General features: G+C 46.5%; 1 protein-coding gene across 1 annotated transcript in view; it reads right to left on the bottom strand.

Annotated features, from left to right (window-relative positions):
- Nucleotides 1-23,156, bottom strand: part of LOC311229752 (ral GTPase-activating protein subunit beta-like) — a 120,724-nt gene that overhangs the window by 80,476 nt on the left and 17,092 nt on the right. The window contains 7 exon segments of the mRNA XM_084315827.1: nt 5,689-5,793; nt 6,759-6,879; nt 6,961-7,036; nt 10,476-10,607; nt 10,763-10,949; nt 12,682-12,848; nt 15,735-15,937. Coding sequence (XP_084171953.1) covers nt 5,689-5,793; nt 6,759-6,879; nt 6,961-7,036; nt 10,476-10,607; nt 10,763-10,949; nt 12,682-12,848; nt 15,735-15,937 — 991 coding nt within the window.

The raw sequence follows: 23,156 nt of genomic DNA, 5'->3' as shown, positions 1-23,156 counted from the left end.
TCTCTCCCACCCAGGCCTTCCAAAACGTGGGTGTCTGACCTGTCCCTCCTGGACTACGAGTATAAAATCAATACCTGACCTCACCTCTCCCTCCTGGACTACGAGTATAAAATCAATACCTGACCTCTCCCTCCTGGACTATGAGTATAAAATCAATACCTCACCTCTCCCTCCTGGACTACAAGTATAATATCAATACCTGACCTCTCCCTCCTGGACTACAAGTATAATATCAATACCTGACCTCTCCCTCTCCTCCCTTGAATATCATGCTGTATCTGTGTGTAGTCCATTCAATCTCACCATTGTTATTCTCTATCGCCCTCCAGGTCCCCTAGAACACGTCCCAGATGAGCTGGTCACGCTGAGCTCCTTCCCAGAAGATGGCACCACCCTGGTGCTAATGGGTGACTAAAAATCTGCCTGACTCTTCTCAGTCTGACACAGTGGTCTCTCTCCTACAATGCTTTGACCTGACTCCCACTGTCATGCCTCCCACCCACAAAGCTGGCAGCTCCCTGGACCTCATATTATTCTCCCGTGACTGCAGCATATTTAACACCACGGTAACTCCCCTCCATGTCTCACTAACTCTTATGCTAAACCCCAAACCATCCACTCCAACTCAAACTGTCTTCTCAAACTTCTGACGCAAACTACGCCCCCTGTCCCCCTCTCCTCTGACATCCTGTCAGCCCTACCTTTGAGTGAGACTTTCTCTGCTCTCTCCACCTAGCCCCTTTCGTGACTGTGATGCGGGGCCAATCTCCACCCAGATACGGTACCCTCCTTTCAGCCCTCTCACCCTCATCGCACCAGACATCCTCCCATTATTGACTGCAACCATCAACTCCTCCCTCAACTCTGGGGTGGTTCCCACCTCACTAAAGCAAGCCAGAGTCAAGATTCAAGAGATTCAAGATTCAAGAGATTCAAGAGTTTTAATTGTCACGGCATACAGGTATACAATGAAATGCGGCTGGTCTTGCCCGCGACGATGTGCAATACAGTGGTACAACATATAATAGAATCCAATAAAATACAGTGGTACAACATATTAATAGAATCCAATAAAACAGTGCAATAAACAGGTACATGGTGTGCCATCTCGGTATCTGTACATTAGTATTTACAGAGCATATAGGACATGCTAGTTAGCTTTAGTAGTGCAATACACTGTTCCTGATGTTATACTATTTTAAGTGGCCTTTCCTCTGGCCATAAGTGTGCGTGTGTGCGGCATGAGTGTTAAAGTGGCTGCTAGTGTGTGAGCGTGCTCAGCGTGCGTGTCGTGTATGTACTTGTGTGTGGATAGTTCAGTTTCTGTGTCTCTCGATGTTCATTGTTCAAGGCTCTGATGGCCTGGGGGAAGAAGCTTAGCCTAAGCCTCTCCGTCTTAGTCTCTAGAATTCGCAGGCGTCTGCCTGACCTCAGCAGCTGGAACAGGCTGTTATTGGGGTGGTGGGGGTCTTTCATTATCCTGCAGGCTCTGGATTTGCACCTCTTGTTGTATAGAGCCTGCAGGGGAGGTAGCGCAATACCCGTGGTACGCTCGGCTGAGCGCACCACACTCTGTAGGGCCTTCTTGTCCTGTGCCGTGCTGTTCCCATACCAGGCAGTGATGTTTCCGGTCAAGATGCTCTCTACAGCTCCTGAGTAGAAGGACTGAAGTATCTTCCCCGATACTCTGAACTTCCTTAACTGTCTCAGGTGGTAGAGGCGCTGCTTCGCTTTCTTTACCACTGTGCCTATGTGTGTTGACCATGTCAGGTCCTCTGAGATGTGGACCCCCAGGTACTTGAAGCTGCTCACCCTGTCCACGGTAGCCCCGTTAATCCTCAGTGGTGTGTGTGTCTCCCGCTGTCCTCTCCTATAATCCACGATCAGCTCCTTGGTTTTACCAATGTTCAGGAGCAGGCTGTTGTCCTGGCACCAACGTTCCAGTACCTCAACCTCCTCCCGGTAGGCCTTCTCGTCGTTGTCCGAGATCAGCCCCACCACCACCGTGTCGTCGGCGAACTTCACAATGGAGTTGGAGCTGAACTTGGCCACACAGTCGTGTGTGTAGAGTGAGTACAGCAGGGGGCTTAGAACACAGCCCTGGGGGGACCCGATGCTCAGGGTGATGGTGTTGGAGGTCTGACCCCCCACCCTGACCGCCTGGGGTCTTTCACTCAGAAAGTCCAGTACCCAGGCGCTCAGGGCGGAGCTCAGGCCTAGCTCGATCAGCTTGTCCACCAGTCTGGTGGGGACTATGGTGTTGAACGCTGAGCTGTAGTCAATGAACAACAGTCTCACATAGCCCCCCTTCTGACGGTCAAGGTGGGAGTCACACCCCTCATCTCTCTAAATCAATTGAGTTAAATTAAACGTACCGCAGCCAACAAGCTTACTGATGATCTATTACAGAACTACCTCCTGGACCCAAATCAGTCGAGCTTCAAGACTGGCCACTCCACAGAGACGGCCGTCATAACAGTCACAGAGGCTCTTCACTTAGCAAAAGCGAAAGCCCTCTCCTCTGTCCTGATTCTCCTGGACCTGTCAGCAGCCTTTGACACCATCATCAGCCATCAGATCCTCCTCACATCCCTTGCAGGAATGAGAGTTGTACGTTCTGTGCTGGCATGGCTGTCATCCTACCTTGACGACAAGGCACTCTATCAGACCCCTGCCCCCTACAGATGGGGGTCCCCCAAGGCTCGGTCTTTGGACCCTTCCACTTGCCCTCAACTGGGTAGTTGCACTGCAGAAACGGAGCTACAAGGGGTAGAGGTTAAAATCTTTAACTAAGAAATGGGACACCCTAGGGCGGCTAGGTGGTGCAGTGGGCAAGGCGCTCACCACCAATGCAGGAGACGCTGGGTTTGAGCCCAGCTCTCCGCATTGCTATCAGCTTGGCTGGTCGTTCATACTAATACAATTGGCAGTATTAGGGGGTGGGAAGCTGGTGGGGTGGGGATCGGACGTTGTGGACAGCGACTCCTACAGGTCGGTTGGTGCGCCTGCGCAGCAGAATCAGGAAGCGACGGGGGCGGCGTGCCCTCCAAACGCAGACCCCCCGACGCTGAGAGATCGTGCTGTGCAGGTGAAAAGATGCGACGGCTGCTTCCTCGAGTACCGGAGGGGACACGTGATGCAAGGCTTCGTCCACATTGCAGCCGGCTTGTGGGAGGCATGGCCTAACAGCGTTCGAGACAGGGGAGGGTAGAATTGGACGATACGAAATTGGGATGGGAGAAAAATAGAAAATGGGAGAAAAAAGTAGATACAAAAAAAAAAAAAATGGGACCCCCTTCGTTACATCATGGGCAACATGCTGATGACACTAAACTCTTCCTCTACCTTCCGACCTCAGATACCCAAGTCTCTGAATGTATCTCGGCCTGCCTGTCAGACATTTCCCACCTGATCTCCAACCTACCAAAGTCAGCCCACCACGTCACTCCACAAGGGGAACAGCTCCCTCCTACCTCCGGTCAATGGTCTCTAACTACACACCCTCAAGACGCCTACAATCTACATTATTCCTGTCGCCTGAGAACCACTCCTCTTCGGGGTCCTGGGGGGGGTCTTTGAAATAAAGCAGGCTCTGTCCTGGCTGTACGGTGGTGAACCAAACCTCCCACCACAGTCAGAACAGCTGAAACCCACCCAACTAAAAACACACCTTTTCACATCTGAATAAAAACGCTTTACTGCCTTTTACTATTATGTACTATGCTACGATGTCTATACTACTATCTACTATGCTACGATGTCTATACTACTATGTACTATGCTACTATGCCTATACTACTACATACTATGCTACTATGTCTATACCACTATCTACTACCTACTATGTCTACACCACTATCTACTATGCTACTATTATGTACTATGCTACAATGTCTATACTAGTATCTGCTATGCTACTATGTCTATACTACTATATCTACTATGTCTATACTAGTATCTGCTATGCTACTATGTCTATACTACTATATCTACTATGTCTATACTAGTATCTGCTATGTATTACATCACCTGAACATTTTCAACTCTCGCCTAGAGCGAAGCTGCATCGGTTCACCTCCATCTGCGTCTTTCCACTGATGTTCTATGCATCCCGTCGTATCCAAATTTTATTTGCATTGTATTTGAACATACTACGACTCATATGGCGATAGGAGGATTTCAACCAATAAGTAAATATACACACATAACTATTGTTATGTGTGATTTTGAATACATAAACTTTAAAAGAGTGAATAAACCAAATGAACTGTCGGAGTCCCGCGCACGGTCCTCGCACAAAACAACGTTCATCGTCACAGAAAACATCACCAAACTTCATACTGTGGTTCTTTGGTGTACCGGAGGAGGCCCACCCTTTCTATCCATTCTGGTTCTATGTTCAATCGAGAGTATTCAACACCCATTTGATTGCTGATTGTAGAAACGGCATGCAGGCGATTGACATTCTATGATTCCACACATCCCATAATACGACCTCTAATGGAGCAGCTCCAAGCTATACATCTTCATGACATCACAGAACACCGGTCTTGATTCTACCAGCTGAGATCAAATGCATCCGCTAATGTTTTATGAACCCCTTTAATTAACCCTTTCACTACCACACTACCAAAGGGGTAACCCTTTGACTGCGACAATACAGAAGGTTAACCCTTTCACTGCCACACGACATAGGGCTAACCCTTTCACTACCACACTACAGAAGGTTGACCCTTTCACCAACCACACTACAGACGGTTAACCGTCTGTAGTGTGGTATAGTGAAAGGGTCAACCTTCTGTAGTGTGGTAGTGAAAGGGTTAAACCCTGATCAGAGCCTCCATGCAATCATCTAAAGTCATCGGTCTATCATAGACCAGGAAGTGACCTTTCAATTTAAAAAGGAGAATGACACCCATTTGAAGAATAAACACATGTTCTTCTGGTGCCCCAGGACAGTTCAGTCAGTATTCGTGAACACGCACCACTCTCTAGAAATCAGAGAGAGAACCCTATAATCGATGACGTCACGGTGAGCTATTACACCCTAATGAGGTTTTAATTCTGGTTTAGAGCCCCGTTTATTGTCTATGGAGCAGCCTCAGATTTGACATCCCAATTAGATAGAATAGAATAGAAGTACTTTATTGATCCCGAGGGAAATTCAGCGCCGCAGATCGCTCACAATAAACTTAAATTTAGGTAGTGAAAAATCTAAAAATAAGAATAATAAATAATACAGTCAAGGATATACATTCTAAAATATGTATATACATTCTAAAATATGTATATACATTCTAAAACATACAACCAATAATATACTGTATTGGAAGGTTCTCCCTCTGATTCCATCATCTTTAGGAGATAGTGGGGCATGTTCACAAATACTGAACTGTCCCGGGGGGCACAGGAAGAACATTATGTGGATCCTTAAAATGAGCGGCATTCCCCTTTACTATAACTCTTATGGGTTATATACTGTGATCAATCTGATTGGAGGAAGGACATGATCAAAGGGACGGGACACCATGCAGAGTTCCTTCCTTTCTTCCTGTACGGGATGAACACGGTGATCCGTTCATCCTCTCCAGCATATTGGTTGAACACGAATCACTGATTATTCCCCCGTTAGCCCTGATTGGACAGACTCTGATTTGAACGCCATGCAGACAGAGGACCACGGAGTACCATGTGAAGGCAGCTGCTGCTCAGAGAACAGAGCGACAGAGAGAGGCGGCACAGTTTCAGGTGGCTGAACCCACAGACTGGTCTCTGTCTTCGCCACGGTAACACCTGGAGGAAACAGACAGGGCAGAGGTTATAGGGATGAAGCACCCAGACCGCGTTGTCAGTCACCGTGGTTACCGAGTCCCGTGCGTCGTACAGTGTCGGCCGATACCGAGCGAGCGCCGATCCATCCATCAGTTTGACTGAACAGTATAGACGTAGGCCATCAGTTTAGGGTCATTGATAATTTCATGCTACATGTTTCGTGGTATCAGGTTTTAGTATTGGGTTTACCCTGTTTTAGCCTGGTATCAGACTAAAGGGTTAAGGTTAGAGTTAAGGTTAGAGTTTAGTCATGTTTACTCATACTAATACTAAAGGATATAATCACTAGGCTAAGAGCACTGATCTAAGAACACTGAGCTAAGAGCACTGATCTAAGAGCATTGTTCATTGTTTAGATGTAGGGTCAAAGTTCATGGTTTAGATGTAGAGTCAGGGTTCATGGTTTACATGTAGGGTCAGGGTTCATGGTTTACATGTAGGGTCAATGTTCATGGTTTAGATGTAGAGTCAGGGTTCATTTGTTTAGATGTAGGGTCAGGGTTCATGGTTTCGATGTAGGGTCAGGGTTCATGGTTTACATGTAGGGTCAGGGTTCATGGTTTACATGTAGGGTCAAGGTTCATGGTTTACATGTAGGGTCAAGGTTCATGGTTTACATGTAGGGTCATGGTTCATGGTTTACATGTAGGGTCATGGTTCATGGTTTACATGTAGGGTCAGGGTTCATGGTTTAGATGTAGGGTCAGGGTTCATGGTTTAGATGTAGGGTCAAGGTTCATGGTTTAGATGTAGGGTCAGGGTTCATTTGTTTAGATGTAGGGTCAGGGTTCATTGTTTAGATGTAGGGTCAGGGTTCATTGTTTACATGTAGGGTCAGGGTTCATGGTTTAGATGTAGGGTCAGGGTTCATGGTTTAGATGTAGGGTCAGGGTTCATGGTTCAGATGTAGGGTCAGGTTATCTTACCTAGGAAGGCATCAACCAGTTGGCTGACCCCTCTCATAGCTCTGAAGAAGATCTGAGGCAGCTGTTTGAGACAAGGCTGCTGGAGCCCCTCGGTAGGGATAGCACCTCCTCCTCCTCCTCCTCCTCCTCCTCCTCCTCCTCCTCCTCCTCCTCCTCCTCCTCCTCCTCCTCCTCCTCCTCCTCCTCCTCCTCCTCCTCCTCCTGATCCTCCCAGAAGCACCTCCTGGAACTGAGGAGTAGAACTCACCACTGCTGGATTACTGAGGTCCACTGGGTTACTGGAGGAGAAGAGAGGAGAAGAAAAGAGAAGAGAAGAGAGTGAGAGAGATAGAGATGAAGGTAACCTCTTGACTAAACTGAAGGGTTTCTTCATGTAAACTAACTGTATAAAACTCCAAACAACTAGTCCCTCACAGAACCTAACAACTAGTCCCTCACAGAACCTAACAACTAGTCCCTCACAGAACCTAACAACTAGTCCACAAAACCAAACAACTAGTCCCTCACAGAACCTAACAACTAGTCCCTCACAGAACCTAACAACTAGTCCACAAAACCAAACAACTAGTCCCTCACAGAACCTAACAACTAGTCCCTCACAGAACCTAACAACTAGTCCCTCACATAACCTAACAACTAGTCCCTCACAGAACCTAACAACTAGTCCCTCACATAACCTAACAACTAGTCCCTCACAGAACCAAACAACTAGTCCCTCACAGAACCTAACAACTAGTCCACAGAACCAAACAACTAGTCCCTCACAGAACCAAACAACTAGTCCCTCACAGAACCTAACAACTAGTCCCACACAGAACCTAACAACTAGTCCACAGAACCAAACAACTAGTCCCTCACAGAACCAAACAACTAGTCCCTCACAGAACCTAACAACTAGTCCCTCACAGAACCTAACAACTAGTCCCTCACAGAACCTAACAACTAGTCCCTCACAGAACCTAACAACTAGTCCCTCACAGAACCTAACAACTAGTCCCTCACAGAACCAAACAACTAGTCCCACGCAGAACCTAACAACTAGTCCCTCACAGAACCTAACAACTAGTCCCTCACAGAACCTAACAACTAGTCCCTCACAGAACCTAACAACTAGTCCCTCACAGAACCTAACAACTAGTCCCTCACAGAACCAAACAACTAGTCCCTCACAGAACCTAACAACTAGTCCACAGAACCAAACAACTAGTCCCTCACAGAACCTAACAACTAGTCCCTCACAGAACCTAACAACTAGTCCCTCACAGAACCAAACAACTAGTCCCTCACAGAACCAAACAACTAGTCCACAGAACCAAACAACTAGTCCCTCACAGAACCTAACAACTAGTCCCTCACAGAACCAAACAACTAGTCCACAGAACCAAACAACTAGTCCCTCACAGAACCAAACAACTAGTCCCTCACAGAACCTAACAACTAGTCCCACACAGAACCTAACAACTAGTCCACAGAACCAAACAACTAGTCCCTCACAGAACCAAACAACTAGTCCCTCACAGAACCTAACAACTAGTCCCTCACAGAACCTAACAACTAGTCCCTCACAGAACCTAACAACTAGTCCCTCACAGAACCTAACAACTAGTCCCTCACAGAACCTAACAACTAGTCCCTCACAGAACCAAACAACTAGTCCCTCACAGAACCAAACAACTAGTCCCTCACAGAACCTAACAACTAGTCCCTCACAGAACCTAACAACTAGTCCCTCACAGAACCTAACAACTAGTCCCTCACAGAACCTAACAACTAGTCCCTCACAGAGCCTAACAACTAGGGCTGGGCGATATGGCCTAAATATGATATCACGATATTTTCTGACCTTTCGGCGATACACGATACGCATCACGATGTTTTTCCTTTTTTCCCCAAACAATTCATTATGAGGCTTACCAAGACAGTATTTGAGTTTGCAAGCGAACATTAAAGACAAAAGACTCATGCATTTAGCATTTTTATATTATATATTAGATTTAGATTATTGGATTCTTAGATTATATATTTAGCATTTTAGCCTTTCGTTTTTTAGATTATATATTAGATTAGATTTAGATGATTAGATTACATATTGTAACTATTTATTTATTTACATGTATACATTTATTATTTGAACGGCTTAAGGCTATATCTGTACTTGATGTTTGTTTGTTGTGTTGCATACTTGAAATAAACTTCAATCAAATCAAATCAAACCCCCCCCCCCCTTAAAAACAAAAACCTGTGTTTAACCTAGCCATCTATAAAACATCATGCTAAAACTGTGAAACAAATGTCCTACTCCCCTAAAGAAAGAAATACATAGCAATGCAAACATGACTCAGTTATCCAATAGTGCTGCTGCTTTTTATTTTGTTAAAATATTTTAGTTAATAAGACTAAAAGACTACAATATATATGACTACAAGGGTCAGAAGCCGACTTCATGACGGCTTCCTGTCCTCGCATTCCATTTCCGGTTTTCCGGTTAACGTTACATTTTCAACAACAGATTGCTGCTAATTAAACACTGGAAACGGAGTAACGTTAACGTTATGTCGAGTTCATACGTGTAGTGTAGTATGAACTCGACATAACGTTAACATTACTCCGTGTCCACTGTTGCTGCCACTGTTGCGTCGCAGATGGATGGTACACTCTGTTAGCTCCGTAGCTAATCCGCTCATAGACTAATTTCCGATAGCAGTACCGTTAACGTCGGAGCTTACTCCTGGGTTTCAGGGGGCATCCCTAGCACCGAGCCACCGCCTCTCTGTCTCTGGCTAGGTGTGTGCGCTTGCGTGCGTGTATGTGCGTGTAGATGACGTAATTTGAGCAAGTGTGTGTGTGACTGACTTTTTTTTTCTGCGAGAGGGAGAGGCGAGAGGGAGAGGAAAGCATTTAGCACTGCGCTTGTAAGTCTCATCTCAGCCGCGGCGGCCTCTAACGCGAGGGCAAAACATCACGATATCCACGATACGTTTAAAAAGTGTATCGTTAATGAACTGTACCCGATATTTATATAATATAGTCATATCGCCCAGCCCTACTAACAACTAGTCCCTCACAGAACCTAACAACTAGTCCACAGAACCTAACAACTAGTCCCTCACAGAGCCTAACAACTAGTCCCTCACAGAACCTAACAACTAGTCCCTCACAGAGCCTAACAACTAGTCCCTCACAGAACCTAACAACTAGTCCACAGAACATAACAACTAGTCCCTCACAGAACCAAACAACTAGTCCCACACAGAACCTAACAACTAGTCCCTCACAGAACCAAACAACTAGTCCCACACAGAACCTAACAACTAGTCCCTCACAGAACCTAACAACTAGTCCCTCACAGAACCTAACAACTAGTCCCTCACAGAACCTAACAACTAGTCCCTCACAGAACCAAACAACTAGTCCCTCACAGAACCTAATAACTAGTCCCTCACAGAACCTAACAACTAGTCCCTCACAGAACCTAACAACTAAACCCTCACAGAGTCATGGTGAATAGTCAACTTTTCACTGCAAGTCACTATCAGGACTGGGTTAAAAAGATATTTTTTTTTTATTTATCCAATTTTGATTCATATGCTACATGTGAAAAAAGGTAACTTCAGGAAATGCCTGAACCCTATTCTCAGCAAACTATCCAGAGTGCATGTCTGAAAGGAGCTTGTGTGAGGGTGTGTGTGTGCGTGTGCGTGTGTGTGTGTGTGTTACCTCAGCATGTGCAGGACTCTGAACCATGTCTGGGTGACACAGTCATTGTCCATCTCAGCTGGGATCAGTGCAGCATCATCTTCTGGTACCTTGAAGGGAGGGAAGGACGGACCATAGGTGAAACGCAACAGTCTGGAACACAGAGGAGAGGACATCTCATCGTTAGTTCTCGTTATCAAGATGGTCTCCCAGCCATATATACAGATACAAATACAGATACATCATATAGAGAGAATGTACAGATACAGGAAACAGAATGGATAAAGTCCAGATGTTTCACAGCTGACCTGGAGGTGAGAGCGGTGATGGCTTTACTCCACTGCTCCACCACGGGGGGGTGGTGTCTCCAGTTCGCCAGCATCTCTCTGGCCGTCTTCCAGTACGGTGGGGTGGGGAAACACCGAGCACACGCCAAGAACCACACCTCAAACAACACACACATCAACTTCTCAGCCAGCTTCTCTGCTATTCCACCTGGGAGACAGAGAGGAAGAGACAGGAAAGGAGAGTGAGAATGAGTGTGTGTGAGGGAGAGAGAGACAGAGACAGAGACAGAGACAGAGAGAGAGAGAGAGAGAGAGAGAGAGAGAGAGAGAGAGAGAGAGAGAGAGAGAGAGAGAGAGAGAGAGAGAGAGAGAGAGAGGGAGAGAGAGAGAACATTTCAATATTACCGTATTGTCTTTATAAAGACAAGACTTTTTAGAAAAATTAGTCTTGAAAAAAAAGGGGGGGTTCTTATATTCAGACTAATACGGTATTGCCTCTTCAACTGTTCACCGCCCCTGTTCTGACCAGAATGTAGTCTAATCCCCGCCTTCCTGCCTGGCCCCGCCCCTGTTCTGACCAGAATGTAGTCTAGTCCCCGCCTTCCTGCCTGGCCCCGCCCCTGTTCTGACCAGAATGTAGTCTAGTCCCCGCCTTCTTGCCTGGCCCCGCCCCTGTTCTGACCAGAATGTAGTCTAGTCACCGCCTTCCTGCCTGGCCCCGCCCCTTTTCTGACCAGAATGTAGTCTCCGCCTTCCTGCTTGGCCCCGCCCCCGTTCTGACAAGAATATAGTCTAGTCCCCGCCTTCCTGCCTGGCCCCGCCCCTGGTCTGACCAGAATGTAGTCTAGTCCCAGCCTTCCTGCCTGGCCCCGCCTCTGTTCTGACCAGAATGTAGTCTAGTCCCCGCCTTCTTGCCTGGCCCCGCCCCTGTTCTGACCAGAATGTAGTCTAGTCACCACCTTCCTGCCTGGCCCCGCCCCTGTTCTGACCAGAATGTAGTCTAGTCCCCGCCTTCCTGCCTGGCCCCGCCCCTGGTCTGACCAGAATGTAGTCTAGTCCCCGCCTTCCTGCCTGGCCCCGCCCCTGGTCTGACCAGAATGTAGTCTAGTCCCCGCCTTCCTGCCTGGCCCCGCCCCTGGTCTGACCAGAATGTAGTCTAGTCCCAGCCTTCCTGCCTGGCCCCGCCCCTGGTCTGATCAGAATGTAGTCTAGTCCCAGCCTTCCTGCCTGGCCCCGCCCCTGTTCTGACCAGAATGTAGTCTAGTCACCACCTTCCTGCCTGGCCCCGCCCCTGGTCTGATCAGAATGTAGTCTAGTCCCAGCCTTCCTGCCTGGCCCCGCCCCTGTTCTGACCAGAATGTAGTCTAGTCCCAGCCTTCCTGCCTGGCCCCGCCCCTGTTCTGACCAGAATGTAGTCTAGTCACCACCTTCCTGCCTGGCCCCGCCCCTGGTCTGATCAGAATGTAGTCTAGTCCCAGCCTTCCTGCCTGGCCCCGCCCCTGGTCTGACCAGAATGTAGTCTAGTCCCCGCCTTCCTGCCTGGCCCCGCCCCTGGTCTGACCAGAATGTAGTCTAGTCCCAGCCTTCCTGCCTGGCCCCGCCCCTGGTCTGACCAGAATGTAGTCTAGTCCCAGTCTTCCTGCCTGGCCCCGCCCCTGGTCTGACCAGAATGTAGTCTAGTCCCTGCCTTCCTGCCTGGCCCCGCCCCTGGTCTGACCAGAATGTAGTCTAGTCCCAGCCTTCCTGCCTGGCCCCGCCCCCGTTCTGACAAGAATATAGTCTAGTCCCTGCCTGGCCCCGCCCCTGTTCTAACAACTATTACTATAATAATTTTAGATTGATAGAAAAATCAGTTTGAGGTCTGTACCAGATCAGCCGTTATGGGGCAGCAACCTGCAAACACACAGCTTACTGGCATTTAGACATTGTGATTGGCTGACCTGCAGTGGTGGGAGGAGCCAGCATGGTGTCATTGATGCGAAGCAGGAAGAGCAACAGGGTCTCCCAGGTCTCCCTGCTCATCACAGCACCCTCTTTGGCCAACTTCTGAACTGCACACAACACCTGCTGACACAGCCTGAAGTGCATAGGACTGTAGTGCTCTGGTCTATAGAGAGAGAGAGAGAAAGAGAGAGAGAGACTGCTTAGAATGCATGATGTGTAGCTAGCTAGCTTACTGCTTAGCATGCCTGATGTGTAGCTAGCAGTAGCTAGTAGCTAGCTTACTGCTTAGCATGCCTGATGTGTAGCTAGCAGGAGCTAGTAGCTAGCTAACTTACTGCTTACATTTACATTTAGTCATTTAGCTGACGCTTTTATCCAAAGCGACTTACAAGTTCTGTACGACAAGCCATCAGGAAGGGCACAACTCTATCAGCTGAGCAACAATGTTCATCAAAGTGTTGAGTGCTACAGTGTGGGTTAGTTTATTAGGACAAGTGCATGACAGTACGGTTAGTTAGGGTTATATATTTTTAATTCAGATAATGGTTGAAGAAGTGCGTCTTTAGTCGACGGCGAAAGATTGGACGTGTTTCGGCTGTCCTAACTGGGGTGGGTAGTTCATTCCACCATTGTGGGGCAAGGACTGAGAATAGGCGACTTCTCTTTGATGACCCTCCCGGGCATGCTTAGCATGCCCAATGTGTAGCTAGCAGTAGCTAGCTAGCTTACTGCTTAGCATGCCTGATGTGTAGCTAGCAGGAGCTAGTAGCTAGCTAGCTAGCTTACGGTTTAGCATGCCTGATGTGTAGCTAGCAGGAGCTAGTAGCTAGCTAGCTTACTGCTTAGCATGCCTAATGTGTAGCTAGCAGTAGCTAGGAGCTAGCTAACTTACTGCTTAGCATGCCTAATGTGTAGCTAGCAGTAGCTAGGAGCTAGCTAACTTACTGCTTAGCATGCCTAATGTGTAGCTAGCAGTAGCTAGGAGCTAGCTAACTTACTGCTTAGCATGCCTAATGTGTAGCTAGCAGTAGCTAGGAGCTAGCTAACTTACTGCTTAGCATGCCTGATGTGTAGCTAGCAGTAGCTAGTAGTGTCCAGCTTTGTTACGGTAACGCCACGCTCACCTTTCAACAATCAAATAAAATTCCTCCCAATGTTACGTCCCATCTGGCTGTCCTAGTTTTCACAGCATGCTTGTTGGTGGGAGACTCGTTACACAGCATGTCTGATGCTTGTTGGTGGGCGTGGCTCTCGTTACACAGCATGTCTGATGCTTGTTGGTGGGTGTGGCTCTCGTTACACAGCATGTCTGATGCTTGTTGGTGGGCGTGGCTCTCGTTACACAGCATGTCTGATGCTTGTTGGTGGGAGTGGCTCTCGTTACACAGCATGTCTGATGCTTGTTGGTGGGCGTGGCTCTCGTTACACAGCATGTCTGATGCTTGTTGGTGGGCGTGGCTCTCGTTACACAGCATGTCTGATGCTTGTTGGTGGACGTGGCTCTCATTACACAGCATGTCTGATGCTTGTTGGTGGGAGTGGCTCTCCTTACACAGCATCATCCAAATAATTAAAATAAAATAGTTGTCGTTGGCCAATGTGAAAAATTGGCCTGCTGTCAGCGGACAGACAGACACAATCCAGGTTCAGGTCTCTATGGTAAATGTTAAATGGACTGCATTTATATTATGTTTATATTTACACTATTTATATTATAATGTTATATATAACATTATACAACTTATGCCTCACATTCACCCATTCACTCACACACCGATGGCGGAAGGCAGCCATGTCAAGATGCCAACCTGCTCGTCTGGAGCAGTTAGGGGTTAAGTGTCTCTCGCTTAACTCATTCAGCGCCGCTGGCCTAGAGCATCTTTGTTCCTACTGCGCCACCGCTCTAAGAGATAGGGATGCATGGCGGTGTTTGCAGGGCTATATCTATATTTTATATTATAGCTATGGATACAATACTATGGCTCATTTGACATCAACTATCCATCGTTCAATATGTGAAAAAGAATTTTTTTTTCATGTATATGTTCGCGTGTTATACCGTGGTGAATATAAGTATAGTTTCAGAGTGATCCTGGCTAATTCCATAAAACGGCGCTATGGAGGAATACGTGAATTTGACAAAAAGCGTTGGCGTTGCTCGCCTGGACACGCTACTATTTCCAAATCAAATGTATATAATAGGTGATACAAACTTGAACAAGAAGGAGGGCTTTGTATGCCCTGAAGAAGGCCGATAGAGAGGCCGAAACATGGTGTTTTTTAATGGTTCTACAATGAACTAAGCTATTTATTAAAGCCTTTTTTATATACAAGAAGAGTGCCTGAAACGTCCTTTATTGTATATAATAGGTATTATGTTTCATCATGAATGCATGAAAGGGGGGGGGGGGGGGGGGGGGCGTTCTTTGATGCTTTGATCGTCACCAATGGCATACGTTCTGGAGTACGTTACACATGGTCGTTGCAATCTATGTGAAATCATGGTTGGATCAAAACAGGATTGATGTCATATAGTCCTTACCTTCACTAGGAGGTATCCCAAAAATAATATTCCAATTGTCTGATCGCGATTTCCAGTATTGGTGTCCATCGTGTAACCAACATAATCCACCACAACACATGCATCGGGGGCATTGGACGCGTTTCAATGCCATCGAGTGAACCGCTAGACTCCCCTGATCAAAAAAACTGCGCCCGGAGTGAATTAAACGTAACACCGGGTGTGAAAAAAAGGTTTCGAAGGGTGGGCGATACTGCCACCTATCAGGATGCGGCCGATATTGCACTCTAGCGATCTCAGAGTGGTTCCCTATGGTAACCCTGAGGTCCGTGTGAGAGAAATAAATAAAAATATCGAATAAAAGAAATAACGATGAAAACCCGACTATACTCGGGTCTGGCGCTGAACGGTTGGCGAGTTAACCCGACTTTCCTCGGGTCTGGCGCTGATTGAGTTAAGGACACTTCAACATGTTTCTGGGGGGAGTGGGAGTTTAGGTTTAGGGTTCAGAGGGTAAAGGACATGTACCTTGGTAGAAACAGATTGTGCAGGTGTATGAGGATATTCTGAACATATAGGTTGGGCTCCTTGGTGATTGGTTGAGGAATGGAGTCTCTCGGGGCAACCAGAGCCATTAACCAATCAGTGTAGACATCCACACAGAGCTTGACTGTGTCTCCGTCCAATGGCAGAGTCAGACCGTAGCATAATACCTCCATGGTCCATTTCACCTGGAAACACAGAAAGAGAGGAGGAGGTCCATTTGATTAATTAAATCTTCATTTCAACTCGAAAAAATCATTCAATTAACGTTCGAGTTTGTTGTATGATTTTTCCACATAAACACAGAGACTGTAGCATCATCCATCTTAACTAAATAGAGCAGAGGAGGAGAGAAAAGAGAGGAGAGGAGAGAAAAGAGGCAATGAGAGGAAAGGAGGGGAGATGAAAGGAGGAGAGAAAAGGAGATGAGGGGAGATGAAAGGAGGAGAGGTGCGAGGAAAGAGAAGAAAAGAGAGGAGAGGAAAGGAGAAGAGAAGAGAAGATATGAGAAGAGAGAAGATACTAGATGAAAGGAGGAGGGGAACGAGAAGAGAAGAGAGTAGAGAGGAAATAAGAAGAGAAGAAAGAGAAGAGAAGAGAAGAGAAGAGGAGATAAGAGAAGATAAGAGACGAGAAGAGGAGAGAAGAGAAGAGAAGAGAAGAGAAGAAGAGAGGAGAGGAGAAGAAAGGAGAATATATAAGATAAGAAAAGAGAAGATAAGAGGAGAGAAGAGAAGAGAGGAGAGGAAAGGAGAAGAGAGAAGAGAGGAAAAGAGAGGAGAGGAGGTGTAGCAGTCCCTACAGCCCTGATGTGTGTCAGTAACAAACAGAAAGAATACACACTGAACCAACATTCACACAATATAAAGGGGCAGTTCACCTAAAGTTCTTACCCAGAATGCCATAATATGAACAAGATGCCAATCAGTTCTAGTGACAGCAGATATCTCTACAGCAGATATCTCTACAGCAGATATCTCTACAACAGATATCTCTACAACAGGTATCTGAGGAACGAGACAAATCACACTGAAACTATCTGGATGATAGACACTGAGGGGAAATATAGTTATTCTAGGTTTGGGTGAACTGCCCCTTTAACAATGTAGGTCAACAGCATATAAACACACACATGTGCACATACACACACCTACACACACACACACACACACACACACACACACACACACACACACACACACACACACACACACACACACACACACACACGCTTCTAGGAAGGGAACAATCTACTGAACAGGAACTGGATGCTACTGGGGGTGGTGTGTGTGTGCGTGCGTGCGTGCGTGCGTGTGTGTAAGCACTAGCAGAGGCATATTATCCCAGGGGTATTCTGTGTGGTATAGTTGTGGTCTATCCTGTCTGTGCTGTGTAGTTCTAACAGCATGTTGACCAGGGACCGGTTTGAACCCAGGACATTCTTGCTGTGAGGGAACAGTGCTAACTAGTAACCTCATTCACTATCAGTTTACACTTCCTGGCGCTAGAGGGCGCTGGTGATCTGCACATTCCATTGAGGGAATAGGGAGTTGGTGATCTTCCTGTTGGAGAGTCCTTGCTTGTAGACTATGGTACTATTGTGTGTCTTGTAGACTACAGTACTATTGTGTGTCTTGTAGACTACAGTACTATTGTGTGTCTTGTAGACTACAGTACTATTGTGTGTCTTGTAGACTACAGTACTATTATGTACACTTCTAGATATTTAATAAAGCTTTATAGATAAAAATGTTGGGCAAAAACACTAATCTATTCAGGTTGTTTCACTTGATTAATGACTTTTAGACAGAATATTTACAGTTTGACAAGCAGTAAGAACCTATACCAAAGATTAGAGAGATTATAATGCATTTGCAGGGTGTGATTGGTGTGATTTCCCCCTTTGTCATTGCGTTTCCCTACCGTCAGTCTGAGGGTGTAGACTACAACATGCTGCCCTACTGTCAGTCTGTGGAGGGTGTAGACTACAACATGCTGCCCTACTGTCAGTCTGAGGAGTGTGTAGACTACAACATGCTGCCCTACTGTCAGTCTGTGGAGGGTGTAGACTACCACATGCTGCCCTACCGTCGGTCTGTGGAGGGTGTGTAGACCAGTGGTTCCCAAAGTCGGGGTCGCGACCCAAAGGTGGGCCGCGAGCAGCCACGGGTGGGCTGCGAGATGATTTCAAAAAAATAAAAATAAAAATAAAAGCCTGACGATGTGCATTGGGCCGCGGCTCTCTGACGCCTTATTTTCTGGGTCCTGGCCTGAAAAGTTTGGGAACCCCTGGTGTAGACTACCACATGCTGCCCTACTGTCGGTCTGAGAAGGGTGTAGACTACAACATGCATGACACATGTGGAGTCGCCAGCCGTTTCTTTTCACCCGACAGCGAGGAGTTTCACTGGGAGAGTGGAGGTTCGCGTTATCTCCCACCAGATCCCCTCCCTGCTGAACAAGCGATAGTGACGACTGAGCGAGACGGAGGTATCGCTGACACCGGGATTTGAACCCCGGGTCTCTGTGATGGTAGGCGAGTGCTTAGACCTCTACACAACCCAGCCACACCTAGTGTTTAGACCTCTACACTACCCAGCCACACCTAGTGTTTAGACCTCTACACAACCCAGCCACACCTAGTGTTTAGACCTCTACACTACCCAGCCACACCTAGTGTTTAGACCTCTACACTACCCAGCCACACCTAGTGTTTAGACCTCTACACTACCCAGCCACACCTAGTGTTTAGACCTCTACACAACCCAGCCACACCTAGTGTTTAGACCTCTACACTACCCAGCCGACCTAGTGTTTAGACCTCTACACAACCCAGCCACACCTAGTGTTTAGACCTCTACACTACCCAGCCGACCTAGTGTTTAGACCTCTACACTACCCAGCCACACCTAGTGTTTAGACCTCTACACAACCCAGCCACACCTAGTGTTTAGACCTCTACACTACCCAGCCGACCTAGTGTTTAGACCTCTACACTACCCAGCCACACCTAGTGTTTAGACCTCTACACTACCCAGCCGACCTAGTGTTTAGACCTCTACACTACCCAGCCACACCTAGTGTTTAGACCTCTACACAACCCAGCCACACCTAGTGTTTAGACCTCTACACTACCCAGCCACACCTAGTGTTTAGACCTCTACACTACCCAGCCGACCTAGTGTTTAGACCTCTACACTACCCAGCCACACCTAGTGTTTAGACCTCTACACTACCCAGCCGACCTAGTGTTTAGACCTCTACACTACCCAGCCACACCTAGTGTTTAGACCTCTACACTACCCAGCCGACCTAGTGTTTAGACCTCTACACTACCCAGCCACACCTAGTGCTTAGACCTCTACACTACCCAGCCACACCTAGTGCTTAGACCTCTACACAACCCAGCCACACCTAGTGTTTAGACCTCTACACAACCCAGCCACACCTAGTGTTTAGACCTCTACACTACCCAGCCACACCTAGTGTTTAGACCTCTACACAACCCAGCCACACCTAGTGTTTAGACCTCTACACAACCCAGCCACACCTAGTGTTTAGACCTCTACACAACCCAGCCACACCTAGTGTTTAGACCTCTACACTACCCAGCCACACCTAGTGCTTAGACCTCTACACTACCCAGCCACACCTAGGCCCTCATGCATCAACGTGTTCTACGCACAGATCTGTGCTTACCCTGTGCGTACGATCATTTCTAAGCAAAGAGTGGGATTCATCAATTTCAACTTGAACTTGACTTCGTGCGTACATCTACGCACAGGTCAGACCTGGCATACCTAGCTCCCAGTGGTAGAATATCGTTACTACGCATAAGCACTCCTCAGTCCTGCATTAGTTCCAAGGCGGAAATAAGCTTCCGTGCATTAGTGTTCAACTTCTGTATGACCCGTAATTCATTATAGTTCATTGCAAAATAGCGACAGTAGTGTAATTATAACGGGCTCACACGCGAACAAGAGGTTGGCCTGCTTGTTTGGCACGGGGGGGCAGACGCAAAACACCAACCTCCAAACGCGATTAGATATTGTTTCAAATAAAAAGCAAATTATCTTGTGTGTCATGTTTCCAAATAAGATTGGTCACGAAATGCTTTCTACTTCAATTTGTTGGTTAGAATAGATGACCTCCGTTGAAACTTCACTGAGACTAACAGTCTATTTGTGAGCTCCCGCACAGATGTGATGATAATAATAATAATAATAATAATAATAATAATAATAATAATAATAATAATAATAATAATAATAATAATAATAATAATAATAATAATAATAATAATAATAATAATAATAGCTTCATTTTATATAGCGCCTTTCAAGAGACCCAAGGTCGCTTTACATAGATAGGGGGGGGGGGGGGGAATAACAAAGTAACAAACATAGTGGACAGACACACAACATATATATATGATGATGGAATTCATTCAAGATCCTCTCCACCCTCGGGGTCTTTGCCACCGCGGCACGGTCCATCGTGATATTGGAGATGGATCGAGCAATATAGACTGTTACTGTAGCTGTCAAAGCTCCATCACAAATGCAGTTATGTGAATAGAAAGGGATTCCACTCAGTCAATGTTGCGATGCGCATTTGCCTGATACATGTTATTGCTGGATGCCGGGAGGAAGGCGATGCTGAATGTTTTCAATTCATTAAATAAAACGGATACTTTTTGCAAGGGTTTACTGACTGTCATACAAATAATCAACCAACTACATACTGTAACTTTTCAGTGCACGTTCTTATTTACATTGTGACAACAGCCTTGTGAGTTCCCGCAGTGACCCGCACACAGACATGATGGAATTCAAGTTCATGTTTGTATTGATCACATATAGGCAGGCTATACACATGGCGTATCGGCTACATCATACATGGCAGTAAGATTCATTGTTCTTGTATAGCTCGTATTATTGTTTATGTAGGCTACCCAATACTGACATCAAAATGGATTGTAGTATGCCTCTAGAAATCATATGCAGCAGGTAGAAAATTGACGGGAGATCCATCGCGATTTGGAATCAAATTGAGGAGAACTTTAATCCCTGGTATTAATCAAACAACACGGGAAAAGGCAGTCATATTCCAGCGCGGTCTTTATTAGCCGACAACAAAATAGATGCCTCTAAAAATCATATAGCCAATCGAACACAACTAATAAAGGCATTCATATTACAGCACGGTTATAATGACACACAACCAACGCCAAACAGTGGTCCACGAACGGTCTGTATTAGTATTTTGAGCTGTCCAGGCAGAATTGCAGCAATGGTCTTAGGGAGCCGTTGATATCTGACATCGCCGTTTACAAATCCGCCTTTTATTTATCACATAATACGCGATAGTGTCTTCTTGGTTCGACAGCAGAGTTTCTCAGAGTCCCGCTCGGGTCGGTCCATTATTTCACATCCCATGGGGGGTGTTTCCTCATTTTCATGACCATATATGGATAATCATGCACGAGCATTGACGGTAGAACAAAGTGGTATTCATCAACACGGCAGGGCATAGAGCCTGCGTACGCACGTGTGATGAATGCCGACTTCCCTGTGTGTACGCTAGTTCTACATTCCGTGCTTACGTGTGGAAGTAGGTCAAGTTCTACGTCCACGTTGATGAATGAGGGCCCTAGTGTTTAGACCTCTACACTACCCAGCCACACCTAGTGTTTAGACCTCTACACTACCCAGCCACACCTAGTGTTTAGACCTCTACACTACCCAGCCACACCTAGTGTTTAGACCTCTACACTACCCAGCCACACCTAGTGTTTAGACCTCTACACTACCCAGCCACACCTAGTGTTTAGACCTCTACACTACCCAGCCGCACCAGTGTTTAGACCTCTACACTACCCAGCCACACCTAGTGTTTAGACCTCTACACTACCCAGCCACACCCAGTGTTTAGACCTCTACACTACCCAGCCACACCTAGTGTTTAGACCTCTACACTACCCAGCCACACCTAGTGTTTAGACCTCTACACTACCCAGCCACACCTAGTGCTTAGACCTCTACACTACCCAGCCACACCTAGTGTTTAGACCTCTACACCAGGGGTTCCCAAACTTTTCAGGCCGGGGCCCAGAAAATAAGGCGTCAGAGAGCCGCGGCCCAATGCACATCGTCTGGCTTTTTTTTTCTTTTTTTTTTGCCAGGCGACCGATTTTTTTAAGCCAAATATCACTTCAATCCTATTAAGTTAGTTCAAGTTAGTTATTCATTTATATGTGCTATTTATGAGAGGGCTAACTTGTTGCAAAATAATAATGATAATAATAATAGCCTCATTAAAATACTATTGTTGCTTCGGTTGTTTTCAGCGTTTTATGTGCATAATCTGTTATTTAGTTTGAAATGTTCGTTGAAATAAATAGATTTTTCGTTTTTGTTTATTTATTAAGTTAATATAAAACCATATAGTCACATTTTAGAATACAATAGAATAGAATTTTTGAATACAACTAGAAACACTGTCCTGGCCTGCTTATAAGTTCAGTGGCCTGACAAAAAAAAAAAAAAAAATTTTTTTTATTTATTTTTATTTTATTTTTTTTTTTTTAAATCATCTCGCGGCCCATCCGTGGCTGCTCGCGGCCCACCTTTGGGTCGCGACCCCGACTTTGGGAACCACTGCTCTACACTACCCAGCCACACAGTGTTTAGACCTCTACACTACCCAGCCGACCTAGTGTTTAGACCTCTACACTACCCAGCCACACAGTGTTTAGACCTCTACACTACCCAGCCACACAGTGTTTAGACCTCTACACTACCCAGCCACACCTAGTGTTTAGACCTCTACACTACCCAGCCATGCCAGTGTTTAGACCTCTACACTACCCAGCCACACCTAGTGTTTAGACCTCTACACTACCCAGCCACACCTAGTGTTTAGACCTCTACACTACCCAGCCACACCTAGTGTTTAGACCTCTACACTACCCAGCCACACCTAGTGTTTAGACCTCTACACTACCCAGCCACACCTAGTGTTTAGACCTCTACACTACCCAGCCACACCTAGTGTTTAGACCTCTACACTACCCAGCCACACCTAGTGTTTAGACCTCTACACTACCCAGCCACACCTAGTGTTTAGACCTCTACACAACCCAGCCACACCTAGTGTTTAGACCTCTACACTACCCAGCCACACCTAGTGTTTAGACCTCTACACTACCCAGCCACACCTAGTGTTTAGACCTCTACACAACCCAGCCACACCTAGTGTTTAGACCTCTACACTACCCAGCCACACCTAGTGTTTAGACCTCTACACTACCCAGCCACACCTAGTGCTTAGACCTCTACACTACCCAGCCACACCTAGTGCTTAGACCTCTACACTACCCAGCCACACCTAGTGTTTAGACCTCTA

Source organism: Notolepis coatsorum (assembly GCF_963971535.1).
Source record: "Notolepis coatsorum genome assembly, chromosome: 6".
In the NCBI taxonomy this organism is placed as follows: Eukaryota; Metazoa; Chordata; class Actinopteri; order Aulopiformes; family Paralepididae; genus Notolepis; species Notolepis coatsorum.
The sequence above is the reverse complement of the archived record's forward strand: the minus strand, read 5'-3'. Positions and strand labels throughout refer to the sequence as shown.